This window comes from Copidosoma floridanum, unplaced genomic scaffold (genome assembly GCF_036245765.1).
Source record: "Copidosoma floridanum isolate Cflo_tuat_1 unplaced genomic scaffold, Cflo_Japanese_pri ptg000013l, whole genome shotgun sequence".
NCBI classification, from domain to species: domain Eukaryota; kingdom Metazoa; phylum Arthropoda; class Insecta; order Hymenoptera; family Encyrtidae; genus Copidosoma; species Copidosoma floridanum.
Window position 1 is genome coordinate 12183390 of NW_028321890.1, and position 25240 is coordinate 12208629.

General features: G+C 35.8%; 2 protein-coding genes across 6 annotated transcripts; one reads left to right on the plus strand and one right to left on the minus strand.

Annotated features, from left to right (window-relative positions):
- The first annotated feature begins 474 nt into the window (after window positions 1-474).
- On the plus strand, window positions 475-4948 carry LOC106645070 (uncharacterized). 3 transcript variants are annotated; one of them, XM_089591434.1, is made up of 5 exons: window positions 475-796; window positions 886-1090; window positions 1174-1396; window positions 2750-3347; window positions 3436-4948. In XM_089591434.1, exons 3-5 carry the CDS (start codon window positions 1211-1213, stop codon window positions 3993-3995), a joined length of 1344 nt encoding a protein of 447 aa, XP_089447560.1. In that variant the 5' UTR covers window positions 475-796; window positions 886-1090; window positions 1174-1210; the 3' UTR covers window positions 3996-4948. The 3 variants fall into 3 exon arrangements, with proteins under 3 accessions (XP_089447560.1, XP_089447559.1, XP_014216318.2); XM_089591433.1 differs by having other exon boundaries at window positions 476-796; window positions 886-1086; XM_014360832.3 differs by having other exon boundaries at window positions 476-796; window positions 906-1086.
- Window positions 4949-5162: 214 nt separating this feature from the next.
- Sam-S (S-adenosylmethionine Synthetase) lies at window positions 5163-24762 on the minus strand. Of its 3 annotated transcripts, none has more exons than XM_014360829.3 (9): window positions 24125-24762; window positions 16471-16548; window positions 16226-16348; window positions 11601-11713; window positions 8159-8302; window positions 7641-7859; window positions 7162-7344; window positions 6914-7047; window positions 5163-6834 (listed from the first exon to the last, which is right to left on the minus strand). In XM_014360829.3, exons 1-9 carry the CDS (start codon window positions 24237-24239, stop codon window positions 6729-6731), a joined length of 1215 nt encoding a protein of 404 aa, XP_014216315.2. In that variant the 5' UTR covers window positions 24240-24762; the 3' UTR covers window positions 5163-6728. The 3 variants fall into 3 exon arrangements, with proteins under 3 accessions (XP_014216315.2, XP_014216314.2, XP_014216316.2); XM_014360828.3 differs by having other exon boundaries at window positions 11601-11716; XM_014360830.3 differs by lacking the exon at window positions 11601-11713 and adding an exon at window positions 9206-9318 and having other exon boundaries at window positions 24125-24761.
- Between the last annotated feature and the right edge of the window lie 478 nt (window positions 24763-25240).

Genomic DNA, 25240 nt, shown 5'->3' on the forward strand with positions numbered 1-25240 from the left:
AGCTGGCGTATTTTTGCAAAACTTTGAGCTCATTTATTGCTATTGTTATTAAATTTTTTAAGATAAAAACTATACTAAAACCATCTAGGAAGTATCATGAATCAGTGTGCAAAATTTCAGCAAAATCGGTTCAGTAGTTTTTGCGGTTAGCGATTACAACGGTTTTAGCGACTTTGCTTTATATATTAGTAAGATAAGATGAACCATACAGACGTATGCGTATGAACATTGAACACACTAAAAGACTAAACTGCGGGTATAGCAGCACTCGATACAGTATGCAGTCGATATATGCCCAAGTCGATATTAGTTCCCATCTTTACCGACTTGGCGGTACTTTCGGCGAGTCTCAGCATGCACTCGGCACTCTCGGCAGTGCCTAGCTCATATATATGTGTGTATACTGTGTATACATATTACCTACGATGTATATACATGTAAGATTCTTCTATCCTTCGATTCTCTGCTGCTCTGTCCCTTATTCTACTGTTTGTGTACGGGTGCAAATCTTTAGCTTATAGTTTAGTTTTACATCATTTGCTTCGGTGGTTCGACGTATATACCTAGCCATCGAGCAAAAAGCGCACTCTCGTCAGGGTCAGTTATAATTGTTCGAATTCCGTATTCCGTACCTACAAAATAAAGGTAATATCAAGCAGCCGGTGGAGGAGGAACCTATACGTGTCGGTTTTAGATTGGAGGGAGCCCACTTTAGTACAATAGTAACGTGTTGAGTCCGTGGAGTAAAGAAACCTGCAATACTTATTAGGTATAGGTAGGAGCGTATAGTAGGAAGGTAGGCTGGCATAACAATACCGAAAATATCGGGGCAAGACGGCCATTTTTTTGTTCATCGGTGTAAATTATTATATTATATTGTTCCAGTGTGTCTTTCCTAATTTCAGCACATCTGCTCTTGAATCTCTCTCCACACGGTGGAAGGTGCGCGCCATTCGGAAGATCCCTGCCCTACATCGCTACTTTTGGCACAGCTGCAGTACAGAGCGCCATATTGCCTGAGCGTGTAGATCCCGTTGTGAGTGACCGAGTGCTTACTACCGCATCAACTCTCGCTACATAATTTCGGCGCGTAATTTTCCCCACGTCTTACTTATATATACATGGCGATGACATGTTGTTTTCTTACTAAGAACCAGTTAATTTTCTAAACAGGGTTTTAGATACACGGCAATCAAACTTCCACGTCATCATGGACGCTAAGGGAAGCATGAAAACGTACGTGCGTAAACGTAAGGGCGACAGTCCGAGCAACGTGATTATCCACCTGAACGAACTGTGCCGCTTATGTCTGGCCAAGGAGGATGAGATGCTTCCTATCTTTGATGAGGATGCGATACCCTTGCCCCTAAGGATCATGTCATGTGTCAACCTTGAGGTTTGTACAGCATCAGCAGCTCTCTTGTATGTTCTTATGTCTGTGTATTACTGATACAAGCCCTCAGACCCGGAAAAATTTTGTACAAGCTTGTGTATGTACTCTGAACACAATACAGGATACCCCCCACACCACCCTTCCGTTTGTACCTTAGGGGCATGAAAGTGTTCCTGTAGGTATGTACTTATTCTAGAAGACCTACATGGTGTAATTACCTTCTCTGCCAGTCTATGACAACTTAAATACTTACCAGAACACTTCACTAATTCAATGCCTTTGGAAAGTTGTTAGTGCTGCTGAGACATGCCAAGTGATGACATGGAGCCGTTCTTCCGGCTCACCGACTCATTGAAAGCTAGGAACCTATTTTATCTCTTTGGAGAAGCTCACGGTTAATACCATCGCGCAATCAATCGTTTAGCTAAAAGTGTACATATAATTCAGGTACAATTGTATATAATATATATACATATATACATGCAATACTTGGGTGTTGCGCACGTATCGACGTATCATCCCACGTTTTCTCTTCTTTGCCTTCCGTCCTAACCACTTGCTCTGCTTCATGTACCTACTTGCGGGTATGCTTATTTGTTCATGTGCAGCATCAATAATATCAAATGTACCTACGTACGCACTCCATCGATTTTTATACAGAAGAAATCATCTGATACAGCATATATGTAGCTATTGTTGCTTATACTACTGTAATGTAGAAAGTAACTACCATCTTTACCGAGTTATCGACTCTTTCTCACTTGCCGCGCACATTGCTCCCTTAACATCCTTTACCTCTCTTTGATCCAAGTCCTTCCATCAGCTCTTAAACTCACATGTGAGATGCACTCATCACTTTCTAGCTTCCTCCTGCTTGATGATCCGCAGATGAAGCATAATTACAATGACATAAAAGATAGCCACAACAATCGCTGGTCGGTTCGTCAGTTAATCCACACGAAATCCCAAGCAGTCGATCCATACGCAAGTGTCGCCCTTTTCTCATCAAACGATATCCATACAAATATTTACTTATATAGTTAGGTATGCCGGTAGGGTTTCATTTATTGGAATTTTTTCTTAAATTATAATTGAATGCAAAAGTTAGCAATACCAATTTACCGACTGATTGCTCACCTATGGTTTTCTCATTACAAATAATTGGAAAGGACAATCTTTTTTTTATCACCAGTTACTGAGTGAAGAGTAAATACTAAGTAGATAGTTTTAATTAATATTTATTTTGAATGATAACATTTTCATGTCCAAAGGCCTAGGGTTGTATCCTGTAATCACCAAGAGAATCTTTTTTTTTTTTTTTTTTTTTTTTTTTTCTAATTTAAATTTCAATTCAAGGTTTACGAAGACGACGGTCTTCCCAACATGATTTGTCACCCCTGCAAGTACCAATTGGAAAAGTCTTATCAGTTTAAAAAGAAATGTGAGGCAGCCGACGCAAAATTACGAAAGCATGTGAAAATGATTCAACAATTGACCGGAGAAGAAGATGAAGGAAAAATCCAAGATTCTTGCTCGGATGGCGAGCAGGTCCAATCCAGCGGGAAATCTAAGAGGGTCAAGCAATTGCTCGCCGATTTGGTGTCCTCCAAGACAGAAGCTAGCAGCAGCCAGGCAGATGGTGAACCCATCGAAGTCACGGAAGAAGAGCTTGTTGGTGGCTACATACTGGGAGTCGGTACTGAAAATGCCGATATGGATGAGAACTTTTCGGAAGGTCCGGAAAACATTACTCTTACGCCTTCTGAAGGGCGAATGGCGAAAGCTCGCTGCACAATGAGAGCTGCTAGAATAAAACAAGAACAAGAATCGGAGGATGAAGGCGATGAGATTGAAAAGCCACTCAAGTCAGATTCCCAAAAGGTTTACATGATGGAAGTCCAGAATTCATCGCAGACTCTCCAACAAATACAGCAACCCATGCATCCAGCAATAAGTAATTGGATCATTTTCACGATGTCTTATAGTGTATCTAAGATTAACCAATACCAAAGTATATTAATTTTTAAATTGTTAAATTTTAGTTGAAAGTGGCGTAGAGCTCAAGGTATTCCAGTGTGATAAATGTCCAAAAGCCTTTACACGGAGAATCATGTTGAAGAGTCACCAGTCGGTGCACAGCACACAGCGAGGCTTTACCTGTCAAGCTTGCGAGAAATGGTTCCCTACGAAATCAGCTTTAGTGAGACACGAACGCACGCATACCGGCGAAAAGCCGTTTGGCTGCAACATATGCCATCGTGCCTTTGCCCAGAAAGAGATTCTCCTCCGCCATCTCATGACTCACTCGGGACAAAAACCCTTCCAGTGCCAGCACTGCGAGAAGAGCTTCACCCAGCGAGAGGCTTTGAAGGTCCATATGCGACGCCATCAAAAGTTAAACCCAAACGAAATACAACTGCACCATTGTCAACTTTGTCCTAAGGCTTTCTGTCACGCTTCTGGACTCAGTAGGCATCTTGTCACTCACACGGGCAGGACGTACAAGTGCGTCGAGTGTGAAAAATCATTCACTGACAAGAGCTCACTGCTGCGGCACAGTCGTATCCATGCTCCAAAAAAAATTCTAACCAATCCAATTTAATTTTGATATGACAGTGAACGTTTCATGTACATATTCTTTTTTGAATAACTCTTAATTATCGAAATAGAAAGTACCCTTTGTATGGTCTGTCTACTGCAACCGAAAATGGCCCGAATTAAACATAAGCTCAGGTTTGTCTTTGAGACGAATATAGTATGTTTTGCTTAGTTGATTCATCATTTTTCATTCACATAGTTACTATTTTGGATGCAATAAACTAATATAATACCATCATTTTATTAAAAAATGAATACACCAATTATTAACAATAGAAGTTACACATTTTATTGCCTCAAAAATAATAACTGTATGAATCAATCAACTAAGCATGACACACGATACATAAAAATTCGAACATTCGGTATATCGGTATGCCGCCTTCGGCTTACCGGCGCGCTTGCGCTCATGATGAATTCGTTCGTGATACCTTCGGTTGTAGTAGACGGGATATAACTGGCCCAAGCACTCACCGAAAATATATACTTATTTCTATTCAGGTAATGCAGATATATATATTATACCTGTCAGGTCTCAGAGACATTTAAACTTTTTATACTTTAATGCATTTTAAGTCATTAATGTGAAATAACTATTTACATTATTCATAGTATTTAATTTTTGCTATAAACCGGTAATTTTAATTACTCTACGTATTGGTAGTCAAACAAAATATACTTTTTTTATTATTAGAATATCATGAAATTTAGTGACTGCAACGTCCGTAATAACTGTTGGATTCAATGTACAAAACTGGTTACTAAGTGTGATTTACTAGATTAATCATGTCTAAAATCTGTAAGAATTGCTTGTCAGACAGTGTATCTAAAATTTACCATTATTCATCTGTAAAAATAATGTTTGTAAATACAAATTGATTGATTTCTAATAAATAACTAATATATCTTAACTGAGTTTCCCTCAATACCGAGATATATGTACACACAGAACGAGTATGAAGCACCAAGCCGTGTATCAAGACTATCAAGTTGTTTAACAATGTATTTGTATTGTAAATTCGTACTTACATGCATAGTTTTACTGAAAATATTTGACCCTGATTTTTTTTTTGTAATAATTTTTTTAATCAAAAATTTTCAACGTGGAGAAGACGTTATTGGTAAAATTTGAGTAGGAATATTTGTATATAAATTAAACATTCTCAGCAAATAACTTTTCAAACAGGCGTTTTTTTATTAAAAAATCTTTTCATTGTATTTTTTTTTTTTTTTTTTTTTTCATAAACTCTTTACTGCCAATCAATTGTGCATCTGGCGCCCAAGCTCAGCCACAACACGGCAGGGGCTGTCTGTCAGGAGTGACATGCACTAATTTATTTTATTACAATTTCAATAAAATTGGGTTAAAATAATGTGTTTTACAGTATTTTTCGCTGGGTACAATATTTCATTCGACGCGCGATATATGCCGTACGTTGTTGTAGTAATAATTTGTGTTTGTCTTTATCTAACTTTCACATGTAAAATGAACTTTCTTATCAACAGCATTAATTCTTAGTATGTAAATGTATATGCCTCTGCTGCTTTCTTAAAAAATAAAAAAAGAAATTCGCGTCAAATATCGCACGTAATAATTCTAAAAATCTACACATTAGAAACAAAGAGTTGCCGTTGCAACAGTGGTATGCAGCTGCTAGATGCCATACTTCGATGCGATAATAATAATCATTGTAATTATTCATACTCGTGCTTCTGAACATTGTTTTGATTTCTTTGGTAGGCTGGGCAGGAGGGGAGCGAGGTGAAACGAAAAATGCAAAATGCATGGTTTGTTATTCGTTAAAATAATAGTATTCTTAAAATCTATAGGTTTAAATGTCACGTTTACAGTAACTGCTAAAATTGTTACCTCAAAACTACGATGTAATGGACGTCGCGTCCCTCGTGCCACACCTCCTTCCAATTTAAATATATCTTTAAAAAATACGACAGCACCTCAGCTATAATGTTTCTGTATTAGAACGACAATATGCGGACCACTGTTGTTTTTCCAACGGATGATTGATATATTTACATACACATGCACGCACGCGCGCACACACACATACAGACAGATGATTTAATTACGCAATATGCTTTTTTTTCCATTTACTTTCTCATCAATGCGACTCTTCAATTTTTTACTGCAGTTTATTGTGTGATTTGATTTGGAGAAGATGAGTGTTTTAAGGACGATACGCAACGAAGCACCGTGCTTTGCAATTCTCGCCTTCATTACTGCTTTTTTGCGCTCTTTTTGCACCGGTGTGTTACCACACAGTTTTGTTCTTAACTCCTGTCTTGTCTGAGTACAGGGTAACGTCAAAATTTGTACTGTATGTCTGTTAACTAGAGACGAGACGCAGCCATATGGAAAAATACAGTGCACCAGATTTGCGCCAATTGAACGCCAACGGAGATCTTTTTGCCATTGTTTCAGTAATCTTTTGTTACGTGTTCTCAACATTGGCAGGGTTTTTTCTTTTTTTTCTTTTTTTTCTTTTTTTTTTCTTTTTCTTTTTTTTTTTTTTTTTTTCTTTTTTTTTTATTTGTTTTTCTTTTTAATTCAAATAGGAAAGTCTCGAGCGATACTTGAGTTTTCTGCACTTGCGTAATAATCTCAGAAGAGAAGGAAAAAAAAAGGACGAAACAAAATAGGATAAAAACCGATAAAGACAAACTAATAAAAAGGTCCTTCAAGTTAAAAATGTTAAAACGGTTACGATCAAGTTTCTCATCAATCGATAGTCAGAGATTTTGGCTGTTCCCAAGAAAAACAGTCCCGTCCAAAGTGTCCGTAACTACTGGTTTGCTGGTATATTGGATTTCTTAGATTAAGTTCCCTAAAAGTAAACCCAATACTTAGTTTTATGTTGTACTCAATAATAGAAAAGAAAAAAATACTTTTATGAGCCAACTCACTTGACAATTTTTCCAGGGCGTAGATCAAAGTTTTTGTTGACTATTTCTAGAAGTTGGCTCTGCGAATACTTTGATGTTCCATAATCAAAAACAGTGATGGATAAAGGTTCAGCAACACCAATAGCATAGGAAACCTTTAAAAAATATCTATGTTTAGTCATTGGTACAAGAATTTTGAGTAAAATAGATATTCCACTTTCATTTCTAACGTGGCAGTGTATGATATTGCAATAAAATTTGAAACAAACCTGAACCAAACAGCGCCTGCAAAGGCCAGCTTTAACCAAGGACTTGGCAACCCATCTGGCAGCATACGCTGCTGATCTATCTACTTTAGTAAAATCTTTTCCAGAAAAGGCTCCACCTCCGTGAGCTCCCCAGCCACCGTAAGTGTCAACAATTATCTTGCGACCAGTGAGACCTGCATCACTCTGTAAAATTGTTCAAAATTCAATATATCAGCTTCGATCAGTACAAGTTCTCCTAAGTTTGAATCAATATGTAAGTGTACGAAATAATTCATAAAAGTTACGTGCATCTTATTGGATATTATAAATTAAAAATAGGATGGCCAAAATTGCGTAAAATTATTTTCAAGTATCATCCTCAGAAATGTGTCAACATCATAGCACTCAAGAGTAGCAAATACTTAAGTTAAACATCATTGGATGAGCTCATGTTGAGTAGTAAGTTTGTGGGAACCAAATTAGATAAGACTATTTTTTACCTGTGGGCCTCCAATTATAAAAAGACCACAAGGGTTGACATGAAAAATCGTTTTGTCGTCGAGGTATCTTGCCGGAATGACTTCCTTGATGACCTTTTCCATAATGGCCTTGCGTAATTCATCAAGCGAAATCTTTTCACTGTGTTGTAGAGAAACCACCACTGTGTGGACCCTGATGGGAACGCAGGCTCCATGATCCATTATGTATTCGCAAGTAACCTAAATTGTCAGGCACATATAAATAATTGCAAGCTATTTTAAGATGATAGGTAACACTATTTCCGTAACACTTTGTAGGTAAATTAAGCACTATGGATACTTATTGATGAAATTTTAAGAAAATCACAAAAGTAAATGTTTATTTATGTAATGGAAAATGAGTATGTGTTAAAAATTGTCATTCTCAGAGAATTTTTTGTACATCAAGGCAGTCAGCAGTAGCAAATACAATACAAGTTAAACATCATCGAATGACTCTTTTAACTATAATTCATACTTGTGCTGCAAAAAATATTCACCTGAGTCTTAGAGTCTGGTCTTGCCCACCATAAGTCACCGCTTCGTCTAAGTTCAGCGATCTTTTGGTTCAACTTGTGTGCAAGCACCACCGTCAATGGCATGCATTCATCTGTCTCATCGGTAGCATATCCAAACATGAGACCCTATTTAATAAAATGAAAATATATTAAAAATTGACCATTTTTGTATCCCATTGGTTTGACAAAATTCAAGAGATTTAGTTAATGGTTAAAAGAAACATACATGTATCTCTTGAGATTAGTCACACAATATATTATTAGGTGCATCCGATGAAAATAGTCTGTTCTTGCAACTCATTTGTAACCATTGCAAGAAGTTTGCCTTCAAAAGCAGCAAATAACCAAATCAGATGAGAGAATGAAACACTGGATTTTACATAAGTAACAGTTTTGATTAAAAAAAAAAAGTGGAATAACCGAGTTGCTGAACAGACCACTTGCAGCTTGCAGTTTTAAAAAAGCAATCATTAGTGCCTTTGAGAGGAGCAGAATATAAATATTTTGAAAAAAGATGAAATTCACAATAAGCTGTACAGAAAAAGAATGGCCTTTGGTGCACTACTAAGCTACAGTTGTAATCTATAAGATAAATGAAGCCTACACATTTACATGCATAATACACATTATAGCTGCAAGAAATAATAATATAGGATTCATGTAACCAAGTCAACCCATTCTAACTACTTGAACAAAAAAATATACATACAGAAAATGAAAATATTTTTAATATTTTTGTTAAGTGTACTCATCACCACATTTTAGAACTACTGAAAAACGAGAGTTGGAGGGTAAGTAGTTTAATTTGTTAAGTCGCCTACGTATACATCAACACTACAATCGAGAGTAAAGAAACAGTTTCGAGAGAAAAAAAAAATGGATGCATACTTATTAAAAAAAAAAAAAAAAAAACTACTAAGTGCTGCTAACAGATAAACCATTAGACACAACTAACAGAAATCTACGTGACATAGACATGTAGGAACAAAGAGTTTCACTCTAGAACACCGTCTGATAACACTGATTAACCTGGTCGCCAGCACCGACTTCTTCATCTTTACGATTCTCGTGTACACCTGCTGCGATATTTGGAGATTGGGCATCAAGCGCTAGCAAGATGCTGCACAATTTGTAGTCAAAACCTGCAGAAAATAAGTAACGGATGGCTTCGAAACTTGTCAATGATAACATTTTCGTTTTTTTTTTTTTTTTTGTTTTTTTTCCCCATCTCACATTAGATTACACGGCCAGTACTTACGGAACGCATCCTGTGGATTTGTTCAAGCCCCTTTTGGTTCGGTCCGGTTCTCTCAACAAAATATACCTATACTTATGTAGGGAACCAAACAGAACTGGCTCTGTATATATAGGTATATTTTGTTAAGAGAACCGGACCGAACCAAAAGGGGTACTATTGTACGAGTCCCTTATAGCCAACCGTGCGCTCCCGCGCCCTTTATCCGTTTATCGTAGTAAGTGTGTTTGTTAGTTGTACCGTGATATCAAATTTTTTATCTCGATTAGACCCTTACTCTCATACGGTTACTCTCATACTGAAAGGGTCTTACACACGAAAAAGGATCGTGTTTTTTGATATTCAATCAAGTTAGTTACATCCATGTAAAGAACAAAAAAAAATCAACTGTCACAATAGGTATTGAGGGGTTAAAAAGCTCTAGAATTATTTAATCATTAAAAATAAAATCGTCTATTATAACAAACTGAAGTTTCACAAAAGTAAAGTAGAGAGAAATTCGTACATCTTAATAAGTTACAAGTTTTTTTGACGTACTCTTAAAATCTAAAAAGTTAAATTAATATTCCAGATTGTTTTGAAATGTCTTCACATGTAACTACGTGGCTTAGATTTCCCAAAAAACGTACGTTTGTTTACTGTAACTCGTAGAGTGAATCATAAACAAAATTAGAGCTCTTAACTATTGTCGATGACATGTGTGGAACCTTCTTGATAACGACTTTTGACAGAAATGTTTTTGTACATTCTAGTAGCTAAAAATTCGCTCTTTCCAGTGAACTAAAATATAATTTTTGCTATAAAAAAAGGCAATGTAAGAATTTTTTGTCAACATAATATGTAGGCAAAAGAAAAAGATAGTGTACCTTGTTGGATCATAATTAATACTATAAATAAACATTGGTACAATACACATGAGTTGTCATCTACAGAGTCCATGGATTTTTATGTACTGGTATACTTATAGTCACGATGTTATGCGTGCATCCATCGATTATTACGAAATCATAATCATTGCAACAATTTTAATCAAACAAGGTCTCATTATACTTCTATTTTTTGCTTCAGAATGCTAACTAAAATTCTACACCGAAACAACCATTTTGAGATTACGAATTTGTTTTCTCTCTGTTACCTTTTTCTAACAAAAGATTAGATAAATTTTAAGTACGTAAGAAAGAGCGAATTTTACGCTCCAAGAATGTGCGAAAAACGTTGCTGTTAACATGGCCTTACTTATATTTTATAACTTAAAATAAAATACAAAATTTTTCAGTTTCCAAAAAAACATCTAATTTAAAAAAAAAAAAAAAAAAAAAACAAAAAAAAAAAAAAAAAAAAAGATCAATCTACCCACTAAGAATTACTCATTCTTATACTTAATTTAATTTTCTTTCAATTTGTCGTATTGTATGCTGAGATAGTGTCAAGTTTAATGTCAATAATTTTGATAACTTTTAATCTTTTTTTTTTTTCAAGTTTTATTCAATATTAATTCAACGATGCTTGTTTGAATCGTCAAATTGTTAGAGATAATGTCATCAAGGAAACTCTTTTAAATAAACAATCTGTAACTCATGAGCAATTGTTTACACAAAAATATGGAAAAAAACGTTTTTTTGCAATCAATTGCGCGTTATTTTTGGCACGCAAAATTGTTTTAAGGAATTTACCCACTTTATGTTTTGGCATGTCCTATGTCCTCACACTCGTACTAAAATGCAATTTACGAAAATATAAGCGTTAGTGTTTTTCCTCTCAGACACATTGGCTTAAAAAAAATTTAATGGAGTCCCTGATAGATGTATTAACTCAGCTGTGAGCAAAATTTGATTTATTTGTAACTACCCCAAGAAGTAACGTAAGCCTTGATCAATCCAGATCTGATAAAAAACAACAGAATACAAAAAGTTGAACTTTTGAATCAACTAAGCTAAGGCAGGGTAAAAAAACTCATTTTTTAATTCATCCACCTCATGGGTCTCTTTGGCAATGGGCTATACAAAGTTACTTGATTGTTTTTCAAAAGGGCCTTTGTCTCATAAAGAACTACTTTAAAAATGTCGTCTATGCATGTATAGTTAAAAATCGATGCGATTGTATGAATGTTTGAAATCATGAAAGTTCACTCTGCTGCTCCGCGGCACAGGCGGCAAATGCAAATTGTACCTGGTCACCCGCGCCAACGTCGACTTCCTCCCTGTCTACGTGCACACCTCCAGCAATATTGGGAGATTGTTGCTCGATTGCCACCAAAAGATTCAACGTGCGCCAATCAAACCCTGCTATCAGCATTATTGTATGCTTGCATTAAAAGTTTTATTACGCCGTGCTACTCGTGGTGAGCAACACTGGAACGCTTAAAGTAATTTTTTTTTTTTTTTTTTTTTCACACACCCTTTGTTTCGCCACTTTCTTTTTGTCGCGCGATTTATAAAAGGTTACGTCTGTGCATCTATTTTTGTGGTAAAAAAAAAAGCTAGTAATAAGGTAAAATATCCCACAGCGAAACACAATCGACTAGAGGCCAAGTTTTCATTATGCACAATGTCAGAACATCATTCGATCGAAGTGATCAAATACGGGGACACGATAAAACCAACTTTCGGACAAAATATTTACATTGTGAAAGAGATTGCGTGAACGTCTGTTTGCACAAAATCTTAACTGGCTCCAACTTTGAGTCAACTCCAGATCTTTGATTCTGAATCATACAAAAATAAGTTTTGTTTACCACAGTAAACCACAAAACTTTCACATTATTTTTTGGACCTCATGAGGCACTCTTTTCCAGCTGATTTGAAAGAAGCGTCCTCTGTATTAGAAAGCAAACGTTTTTTTTCTTTCAACCGGCATAGGCTTCGTGCACAGAACAAACAGCACCTCTAAAATTTTAACACGTTATCTTATGGGCGTAATCACTCTGATGGCAGTGGTTATCGCTCAAACTGATGTTCCCTGTCAGAAGAATCAACATTGAATATAACATGAAATTGAATCAGCCACTGAATGTCGAAAACGGAATTCTACTTGCGTGCCGAATGTACAAATAGTAAAAACAGACTGCTAATTTAGGTTTAAGGAGGTTTGGGAGAAAATTTCAAAATGTAGAATCTTGCCAAAAAAAGTGTATGCTATATTTGAGCATATCAGGAGTGCACATAAATTTTTTCAGATTTATCAATGAGAAATTTTCGAGAAAAAGATTATTAAATATTGTCAGTTTAAACCGGTCTCTTATGAGAGAACAAGGTTAGGTTGCCTTTTAATTACAAATTACGTTACATTTTAAATGTGTTGGATTAAAAAAAAAATGATTTTATAGATACTTTCGTACAAAAGGTAGATGCGCAACAAAAAAATCACAACTCGTCGAACATTTAAAAAAATTATAATCAATTACAGTCGTACAGTTTCAAGTTTGTAGAGTGCAAGAGGAGGTGATACTCCCAAACCTCCTTAATTTATATACATCAGGTAGAAATAGAAAAATGTCTCTCTCTCTCTCCAACCTTTCGTATACTTTACATGTGCAAGACAGACAAATATCTACATTTGGCCTTGTGTCCGTGTGCCTATTTCTCTTTGTCACCTGAGTTTGAGCAACTAGGTCTAAATGAGTACTTTATAATTTTTTGCTAATTATTTACTATTTTGTTGCTATAGCCATTTCCGAAAAACAATGGCCCCGCTGACTCGAGACTAAGTCAGCGTAACCAACGCTATTTCTCCGAATCTCTTACACTTATCAAAACAAGCTTTGTAGCATATTCATGGACACATAATTCAGTAAATCACAAGAATAAGTGGCCTAGTTTATCAGGAGGGAGGTACATGAAGTAGAATTTCGTATTTGACAATTTAGTGGATCGAATTCGGCGGCTAAATTCAGTTTAATGACGTAGTTAGGCACTTAATGGATGCAACACTAAGCATGCCATGCACGTAGCATAAAGCCATCGGTTCCAGGGTCAGCGTCAATTTTTTTAAGGATGTTCATCACACATAGGTTTTTATGATAGATATTCAGACAACTTTATACGAATATCTTACTCAACATTACAGATCGTTTTACTGTACCACTTTTTGTATAGTTAATTGAAAAAAAAAAACTATTGAACAGGTAATCCTATAAAGCAATCACGTAAAATTACATTTATATGGAAATAGAAATCTGTATTAAGCCTCCTTTTTTTGTATAGAACACTATTCGATAAACATTAATATTGAATTTTCAAATAGATGCACAAGTTTATTTAGTATGCGTAAACGCGTATGTATAGATACTTATATTAATACGTGCAAAAAAGTTAACTAGTGTTGCTGCATGTCCACGCTTCCCTAACCTCTCTAAGTTTTCCCCCTGCTGACGCTAACTGTGATGAACATCCTTAACGTAGGTGTTTCATGACTCTCCGAGTTAAAGGTGCGACTATCAAGTTGATATTTATTAATGCTTCTTAAATCTCAAACGACTATTTATAAATATTGTTTATTTAGTCAAATTAAGTACTGATTCAAAATTTTAGATCATTATATCCGATATAATAGTTAGTAGGAACGATCATGTAAAATTTAACCTCAAAATACCAGCAGTTGATGCTTGCCTATGCTTTCAACATACAGGAAACGAGAATGTATCACTGTGTCTATTTTAATATCTTTTATTAACTCCGTGGAACATATATATTTCGAGAAAGCAGTGTGTTAAGTATTGCGTAAGCTTTATTGTGTCAGTTTTTTTACTTAATTACGTTCAGTAAATAAATAACTAGACTACAACTTTCAGTAAGGAAATGCTTAGTTGCCATAAGAGTACATGTTTAGAATTTACTTTTCATGTATCATTTTTTTGCGTTTATATTCGTCAGAATTTTGAGAAGGAATGTAGTGTAACTTTAAGACAAAAGAGTTCATTAATTTAATTTAGCAGTCCACACATAAACAGTAATAACACTTGTTATAAAACTCGTAATTCAAACATCACAAAACACTTTTGTTCTTTTTATTGTAAAACACGAAAGTAGTAATAGTATATATACAAGATTTGGTAATTAATGCAAGTGGTTTTAGGTTGTTACAAACATAGAGTGATATTGGTAAAATAAGCATTAGCAAATATTGTCCTTATGTAGGGAATTCGTAAATACTTCGTGTTTACTATATGAAGGATGTGTTTTGGAGGAGATAAATATATTATTGTGATTTGTTTATATTTACTGGCATTCGTCACAGATGTTTCACACATGCGTCATGCACATGCGCAAACACATCAACAGCTGATATATATGAATCAAAAAATATTGGTACTTTTATTCAGTATGTCAATATCCTTATCGAAGCTTATCAAATACATCAATCAAACAACAATAGGAAAAATCCACGTAGGCTAAATTTGAAAAAGGATTGTATCACGAACCACCAATTCAGTCAGAAATGTTATTAAAAATGTCGTTTGTAGATGTATTTTATAACTATTTTTAATAAGTGGTAGCGTATCATATGAAAAATTTTTCTTTCCCTTCATAGAATTAACCTTATTTTGATAAATATAGATATTTTACGTGGTTAACATTAAAGGTTTCATAACTTAATACTACTTAGGCGAGTTTTTACGTATGCTTGAATTATTTAATCAAAACAGTATGTCATTTTTTTAGAATGCTTTCACACACTCTTTTCTTTACAAAAGTTTTGTCTGCTTTCTGCTTCAGAGGACGCTTTTTTACATCGATCTCAAGAGACTGGGAGTCACGTTAAAGTAAAATCTTATAACATTAATTTTTAAGTCAAAACTTAAGATGTTTGTCATAAATACTATTCTGATAAGATGCAAATGAATTTTTTTTCAGACATGTACGACGAAAACCAATAGTTGTTCAATGTTTTTTTTACTGGGCCCAGTTTACGTGTTGTACCGCTATTTGATAATTTACCGTAAACAAAATGAGAAATGACATTTTGAACAACACTGTGTACTAGAATACTTTTTTTTGTTAATTGTAAATTGTTTACCCTTTCAAGAGATATAAAATTATTCGTTCTCAGGAGTGTGTTTTCATCATGGCATTCAAGAGTAGCAAATACACATTAACATCATTGAACGACTTTTTTTTTAATTAGCATAACAATACTGAATTAGTTTTTAATTAAGCCATATTTTTTGTAGCTGACAAGCATATTTCTGACACTTGTAACATCCAACTATAATATAGTCTTGCTTAAACTGCAAAACTGAATACTAATAAAAACATTTGATAAAGAAAATTTTCAGTTACATGTTACAAATAATTTCAGTTCAATAATTATTGATTTTGATCCATCAAAAAATAATCGTGAACGTTTCATATAATATAATGCTGCGTCGAAGTCACTTCATTTCGAACTGTTCATCAAAAATACTCGAAAACACAAATGTTTAGTACTGTAAACTGAGCATCATGGCGCAAGCGCTTCTTTAAATGATAATATTTTATCAGCTGATAAAAAAAAAAAAAAAAAAGTTTGTACACGCCGAATTTTGATCGAACGAAGTTATTTGTACATTTCTTTTTTTATGAGATTACGAAATAATGATAAGTACGTTTATCGTCAGTTTATTTTTCTCTTAAAATGTCGTTTTCTCGCGTAGTAAATAGCAACGGAATCAACTTTTTTTATAGTTTCAAATAAAGTTGAAAGTAATACTGGTGGCATATCGTCGTTATATCTTGCCGTAGCGTAAAAGAGAAGCGCCACAAGAACACAAGGCGATAAGAATCGGTACGCTAATAAGAACATGCTATTTTTTTTACCTTTAGACGAGTCATCGTAGCCGATGTGTTTTACGGTGTCCCGTACGATTTTTTGGTAATCCACTACTGCCTTGGACGTTATTTCGCCGCACAGTAAAACCATACCAGTCTTGGTTACAGTCTCTGTAACAGATGAAAAAAGTGCAACGTCAGCACTCAAGGACAAGAGTTTCGTGATATGGAATTGATTACACACATCCAATAAGATTGACACGTGCATTCAAAAAATTAAGTAAAATATTTACCACAGGCAACTTTGGCATCTGGGTCCTGCTTGAGATGCGCATCCAGTATAGCGTCACTAATCTGGTCGCACATTTTATCTGTAACGGTAAAAAAAAAAAAAAAAAAAAAAAAAAGGATTAGCTCAGTGCTTCCATCAACAATTTAAATATTTTTATTATTGTCATCATCATTTTCATATTAACATCATCAACGTTAAAAAATATCCACTTTGGTGAGTAACCATTGACGGACATATTATATCTCTTAGTTTCTCTTGTTCCAAGAATGAACAAAAATTAATTGAAATCTAATCTTATCGAGTCACTACTGACACGCATCCCTGTGCAACGCGATAAAGGTAAGTGCATAATGTCCGTCACCGACGAACTGAAGCTCCAATGCGGCGAGGCGCGCAAATATATAAGTATACACACTTCTCGGTTTCATCTCTCGGGGGACTCTCCCAGAGAGTTTCGTAACAATTGCAACTAATAGCGCCGATAGGCTCGGCTCCGTGTGAGGGCCCGATGCTGCCGTCAGAGTAAAATTTTCCTTCTGCCCGAGCAATGATAACGATCACCGATACCAGCTGATCCGTCCCTCTTTTTTCTCTCTCCATCGAGTGCGAAAACGGCAACAACAACAACGATGCACGGGTTTTACCGAGAACAAAGGGAACGAAAACCACGCGCCGGAGAATCCGAAGCGTTTTTTTTTCGAATCAAAGTGCGCTCGATCTGAGGGGCTGACTGGGGGAATCGGTATCTCTCGGCCACAGAGGAGAAGAAGAAGAAGGACAGGGAAGAGAAAGAAAAGCATGGCCGAGCACATGGCAACGCTCTCCCCGCGTGTCGACGTTATAGAACCGCGAGGTCACGCGAGTCCGCTGGCTAACTCTGTTCGTCAGCGTACATAGCATTAGAGGAAGTAGGTACGACACCTACTGACGCCACCTTAACTATTGTACATGTGATTATTCAACGAATATTGAATCATGGAATAATGGAATGGAAAACTATGTTTGTTTTTTTTTCGACTGTTTCATAGGTTGAACATTATTATTGTACTTTAGATTTCAAGTGGGACACTAAGCAATTTAGGAAGACATGGAGCATTGGTGTAGAGTGGCACTGGTAATCGGGTGTATTTTAGGCACCAACAGTGCTTAGCAAAAAATAGACGAACATCGATGCTTTTGAGGTTATACTTTTTATATTTGCCGATTAGTTAGGTTTCAGAAGATACGTATAGAGTTTTCGTGTCTTCTTAAAAAGTAGAATGTAGATTGGATGGATCCGGCCCCTCTTTGCATAACTCGTAATGCACTGACACTATACATACAAATAAACAATGATCATTGACATTCTTCTACCATATTTATTTTGGCATGACTTATTTTCCTGTTCCAACGATATCGTTTTATGACTAATTCATCTGGCTGTATAGGTTATGGACAGGCTTTTTTGGGAAAAACCCTCATAAAACAATAAACTCGCACCTCTTATTCATAAGGGATTTCCGATTAAAGGTCTTTCCATGTTGGTGGGCTCATTAACTTTTCCCGGAAATTGGAATTTACTCTGCAGCAATGCGTTTTAAAGACTTTTTCTCGTCAATCCAAATCCTGGAAGCTTACGATCCACACAAAACATGAAAAAATATGTGAGAGATGTTCTGTTTTGATGAAACCGCAGTCTGGAGAAAACTGTCAGTAAAGTACTTATTCGTTAAAAAAAAGCCGACTGCGACGAGTAGAAGGGCTGCTGACGCGTCTACCTATGTAATGAAACATGAGGCAGCCCATGCCATTCTATATTCTCACATTACGGGCACACAAATTTTTATATCGAATATGAGTTTTAATAAACTCACCGAAATATGAAAAGGAAAAGGAAATTGCAGTATAATATCAAATGAAGCTAAAACTAGCAGACAAATTCCAGCAGTGATACCGTCAAATAACAAATTCTACTTAGGGTGCCCTTACAACTAGACCAGGCACCTTCCTAATATAGTGAGAAAAAAAGGGGTACCTGTCAGTTTTAAGGGCACTCAAGGTGGAATTTGTTGTTTAACAGTGTCGCTGCTGCAATTTGTCTGCTAGTTGCAGCTTCATTAATAATAAAGCTTTTTAATGGGCTTAAGTTAAATGAATATACTTCATAAATCGAAGCTATTAATCCATAAGATTTAAAAGTAGACTTTTTTCTGGGTATTCGGTTCGATTACCTCGAGTTACATGGCATGGAATAAGCGGAACTGTTAAAAGATCAAGTCTAAATGAAAAAGAGATAACACCGTTAGTGGGTAATTAATTATAATTCTATGAAAATAATTAGGACTGAAGATAAAGTAATGAGATATTTTTTCAGGAACTTCATTCCTCAACTAAAAATAATCAGATTTTGGTAAATCGTTATTTACACTGGAGTGAGTATGGAAATATCAGATCTGATTTGACGTTGCATTCAACCTAAAATTACGAACAAAACGTAATTTTACCAAAAGAAAAAAATTATGTGAGATTATGACACTGAGATACTGTTGCAAATTTAGAAACAAATTATGTCAATTAAATTGAGTCTTTTCTGACCATAATTTTGAACCAGTATAAAACAGCATAGCACTGCCAATAATAGCAAATTATCATACATGGACCGCACCTCTTTATAAGTAACTATTAGCTGTGAGAATAAAGATCTGCTACGCTTTAGTGAATTTTTTTCCAAGACCGACGATATAAGTGTTTGTTGCGATTGATTAGAAGTTTCTGTTGCTCTGTAATTTTAGTACATGTAAAATCGTGCAATAAGTAAACAGGCAGCACATCGATAGCAGTCGACACATACATACACATAAATATTTGTGTTATTTGTATACATAAACTTCTCATTTCATCACGTGGTATATTTGACTGTTTACATTTCGGCTAACGTCATTCTTGGCTTTGCCCTTTGTATTTGTTGTTATACTACACTGGGATGACTAAAAAATTTCTTTATGGATAACTTATTGCACATGTGTAAACTTACATGTGAGGGGAAAATAACTTCGCATCTGTTGGCAAAAATATTTGTACTCGATTTTTTGCATTAACTTGTGCAAAATGACCCCCTAAAATCGAATTTGTATGTTGCCAGGTCGAAAAGTTGGTTCAGAACTAATTAACCAATTTTTTTAAACAAATTTTGCAAATCGTTTATTTTTAATTAAAAAATTTTTTTTACTATCTTTGGACTCTAAACAAAAAAAGCCTTTTGCAACTTTTCTCAAAAGTAAATACTTTGAGAGATATTAATTATTAAAGTTCGAAAAAATACGAAAATGGCTATTTTTATCCTTGAAAAACGATATAAACAACCAACAGTTTTTATGTTGCTAAAATTCTTAAATACTCTACAAACATCCTTAAATTATTACCAAAGAGTTTTACTCTATTATTTTATGGCAACCCCTTGTTTTTCAACGCTGAGCTCTCTGACGCTATGAGAAAGTATATATCATAAACGAGAGACACGGACCTTCGTATAGTCATACTTTTTCATAGCGTCAGAGAGCCCAGAGTTGTAAAACAAGGGGTTACAATAAAAACATAGTATACAAAGCTTTGGGAATATATTCACGGATGTTTATAGAGTATTCAAGAACTTTAGCAACATGAAAATTGTTAGTTTTTCATATCGTTTCTTATGAATGAAAATAGCCATTTTTTCGAACTTAAATGATTTATATCTCGGAAAGTATTAACTTTGAAGAAAAGTTGCAAGAGACTTTTTTTATAGTAAAGAGATAGTACAAAAATTTTATTCGAGTCAAAATAAACAATTTGCGAAATTTGTTGAAAAAAAATTGTTTTAACAATTCTGGACCAACTTTTTGCCCTGGCAACATGCAAATTCGATTTTAGGGGATCATTTTGCATAAGTTCATGTAAAAAAATCGAGTATAAATATTTTCGCCGACGGATGCGAAGTTATTTCGCCCTCTATAAAAGTACAGAGTACCACCCACTCCTCATCCACTGCAATAAATGTTTATTTCACCAAGTCCGTATCACGGCACAAAAATTAGCTCACGACAAGTTCAGGACTTGGAATTAATCTGCTGCAGGGACTTTATCTGGAAAACGTAAAGTGCATATTTTTTTACTGATTTTTGCAGAATATGAAGCACATGTGCATTTGACAAAAATCAGTCAAAAAAATACATTGTTCATTCTCAAGATTAAGTTCCTGGACAATAAAGTATTTTTACTTCGCTATTGTCTTTCAGTGCTTCCTTGTGTCATACGAACATTTTTTATATCTACATGTTTTTCCCCCCAGTGATCCTCGTCTATCATACATCTCATGTAGATTTATATAGATGAAACTAAATGCCGTATTAGTGTACTGGTGCTGACACTGGTTAAAGAGTGTGGTTAATGTACACCAGTTTACCGATTACGCGCACCATACCGTTTTTACTGATGAAATATGTCTGCCGAATCAAATTCTGCTTTGCATGGCTTATTAGTTTTGACAAAATAAGTACGAACCATCCATAATTTTTCGATATAACTTCATTGTATCACTTACAAAATATATCTTAGACTACTTATTAACCTAACAACAGAGTGTTTATTATCTAATAATGAAAAAAAATAGTGAATTGGATATCCCGCGGTAAAATTACGTTTCATCTACTAAAATTTAATATTAGACAATGTTGCTTCAAGATTATTGTGAGTACGAGGGAAATACATACTTACATGTAACCGTCTCTCTTGCACTTATTCTCAAATTAACACACGTGCCCTAACGGAGAATTCTTTAGCACCCGGATGGAAAATGAGTTACGATGTATTGATGACTGTAAGCTCAGTCTGGATCTATTGTGTTCGCAATTTTGGATCTATTCTGTATCAATAAATTATGACTGTGTAACGGATGATGTTACGCGATTTTTACGCTTTTTGTAACCTAGTGAAATCTGTTTGAGATGTTATCCCGATTTGTTCGTAATATAACTCACAATGTAAAAATAGCATCGCATAATTGTACTGCCGTTAGTTATATTCACACAAAATAATTGAAAAAATGAGATATTGAAAATTTATTATTCAGTAAGGAGGATTCAACAAATATGTATGATTAAAATAATGAGATCAAGTTATCAGAAAAATTAATTGTAATGTTACTCAAAGTTACATTACAATTCGAAGACCAGAAACTTTAAAGTTGAAATTAGTTTCCTGATAAATTTTCAACGTTAGAAACGAGTAGCAGTGAATGCATCTTGCTCATTAAATTAATATTCTTTTTGTACCTCATGTGCATAAAACATTCTGTACTTTCTGTTTACGTGTTCTGCAAGTCTCATGTATATATTTTAATTGGTTTTTATATATTAGCACAAAATTTAATGTAGAATAAAATAAATACAGCATACGGATCCAGTCTTTATGCATTATTCGTTACGTGAAGCCACCATGGATTCAAAACTGCAAACACAGTAGATTTTTTCGAGGCATTAGCTCGGAGGAGCTCGTAAGGCCTACGAGACCTCTTAATAAGTAAAACAAATGATATAACTATGTATTTAAATATTGCAATGTATGATTATGTAATGCAATCAGATTCAAATTTACAATTCGGCATTGGAAACAATCTGACAAATGCTGGACGTTATATATATGCTATATCGATGTAACCTTAGCATTTTATTGCATTGATAAGATGCTCTATACTTTTATATACATAACCTGTACTTAAGAATAGCAAAAATTTTATTTATTAAGTACCAAACACCCCCTTCAACTTTACGAGCAGTATTATCAACTCTTAATACAATTTTCAAAAAAAGCTCTACTACCTATACTGTAAAATTACCACAATTAGTATTGGTCCGGTATTTCAAACGCTAAGTTCATCTAAATCGCAAGTATAATAGTAAATTGACGAAAATTTTTGTAAAATATTCAAGTCGATGGTACATTTACGTCGACAAGATACGTAAGTTTTAACCAACAGGCCAACACGTTGGGGATTCAATTTTTTACCATACGAGAGACGGTATTAAATCTCTCCCTTTAACATCGCAACTTGCAGCTGGCCTAGAGTTTCAAACGTGAAAAAGGAGTGGCCGAGACGATAGCTTTCTCCGATCTATTTTTTCTACAGCTATTAGACTAGCGTCGCGTAATCCGAGCCGAGTAGAATCTACCAAGTTATGTTACATGCAAGTTATATAAATATATGCATATATAGATATCTATACATATGCGAGTGTATGTGGTGGTGCATCGTGCAGTGCAGCACGCGTGTTTCATGCTACTTATGTGCGCGAGAATCCGGCGCGACGCGTGTACATCAGCATTTGGGCCGCGGATACATGAGCGCGTGAGTGTGTTTTTGGATGGGTCACTGCAATCTGGACGTATCCGTAAGATAAAAAAAAAATCATGCTACAATTTTGTAATATGCTTCAACTCGTATCTATAAAAAAAATAAGACATTGGACTTTTTTATGGGTCATTGAAATTTCGAGGTTATGATAAGCAGTGGTTAGATTAATGACAAATACATGCAACTATATTACTGTGGCACTGGCATAAAAAAAGGCTCATCGCCGATTATTTCAAGACAGCATTTCTGACAATTTGAGTACCAGCAACTTTTATTGATTACTATATACACAGCTAACCTTAGTTTTTTCTTTTTAGAGAACTTTTTTTCTGTACAAGTTTCATGATAAGTATTATCGTGTGGATACATAATGAATATCAATATTTTGGTCATGGATGATGTTGCGTTGCGTGGACGAAGGCGCCTATGTAGGCAAAGCCTATAGGTACGTAAGTAGCAGAAAGCCACGAAATGTGCAAATATCACCGGGGAGCGGAAAGACGAGCAGAAAATTTGTAGATGACAGATATTATAGAAAGGGTAAGTATTGTAACGAGAAAACCGTCTCCGAAAGTGTAAGTGAAAAAGTGATCGTTGCTGCTTCTACACGTGTTGAATTTATGTACATAGCAAAATTTTTCGTATTATGAGTTTGAAAACGAGTCCTTTCATACATGGTAGGTATGCTCATGCGAATATAGTATTAGAGTCGAATCAGTATTCTGCAGTTGTTACCAGGTAAAAATAAGCCAATGGTAAATAAGTGCCTCCACTCATAACCAGAAGTACAATTTAATTTCTTATTGATATAGTTGTGAAGACCGTAAGATAAGGGATCATTTGAGGAACTTTCTTGAATTTATGTTAATTTACTATAATATTGTTACTGCTAATGGCTTCGCAGAGGTCAGTCTAATAAAAGTATGTTTAATTAGGGATTTTTAGTATCGTTTTTCAACTGTAGAATAAACAAGAAAATAAAATATACTAAGCCCCCATGGCGGTCTACAGGCACGCGCACTGTAGTTAGATGTGCTATATATACGATGTGTGTATATGTGTGGTTTCCCAGCGCGCGTGCAGCACATGTTTCTCACCCTCTTCGAATGTGTAACAACAGTCACCACTGGGCTTTGGATGAAAGGTACTTATTCTTTTTTTTTTTTTTTTCTTTTTCTTTTTTTTTTTTCTCAAGATACTTGCACCTGGGTGCTATTCAGGTAACTGCATGGCCACGTGAAAATGCATGTAAGTACAATAAAGTCGAAAACATCGACGAGAGACTTACCTGGGTGCCCCTCACCAACTGATTCCGAAGTGAAGAGAAAACTCGTGTCCTGATGCAGCTCGGGCGCTGTGTGCCCGTTGGCGTAGCCGTTCATGTGGTGCGCGTTCTCTGGCATGGTCGTTAATGTCGTCGTAGCCGTACTTTCCGCCGTCGTTGTCGAGGTAGTAGTCTCCTCTGGGAACTGTAGTTCCTCTGCCGTCCTGCGCCGCCTCTTGCGCAAACAGACTTCCTCGTCGTCAACAACCCTTTCAACCGCCTCTGTCACCTGCAATCAACACCACCGCCGTCGCCGATACCGCCGCTAAAGACGACTCCGTGGTTCCGGTAGACCTGATGAGCTCCGTGCGCGCACGCTCCTCTTGGCAGCCCTTACTAACCCGTTTGATCAAGACCTTGCTCGGGCTGCGTTCGACTGGGTGCTACTTCACTGCTGCTCCTCGTACGTATATGCGGGTACTCGATGTGCGCTCTTGATTATGACGGTGATGGCTTTCCCGAGGAAATGCTTTATCCGAAAAGAAGTTGTATCTACTCACACGCGACCACTGCGGCTGGAGAAATATCCAAGTCGAGCGTACGAGCTAAAGTGCGCGACTCTCGAGCTCTCTTGCTCTACTTGACCGTCTCGCTGTTGGGTCCCCATTCCCCAACCAACCCGCTCTTTCATCTATCCCTCTTACCCTGACTGCGCACTTGCGCAGTGTGCGTTTGCGCACGTAGGTACAATATAAACATAGGGAGTCGCGGCCTCGCGGGCATAGAGATATTATAAATTATTTATAATATCTCTATGCAGGCTGTACGCTGTACATTCAATGTAGGTGTATATATACATACACACGGGGTTTTTGACGTTTTTGTGTATATGCAATGCATAATGCATACACAATTACACAACATATAGTTATATACACATGCATTTGGGTGCGGGAAAGGAAAATATAACTTAGAACGCAGCGTGTCATGTACCAAGTTTCCGATTCGTCAGCTTTTGCGCATGACGTCATCCCATAAGAAATATACACATCAGGCGTGTGTTCCAGTAGCGCTCTCCGACAACTTACCGACAACTTAAACATGACGCAAGATATCGTAAGACATAATTAAGTTGTCGGT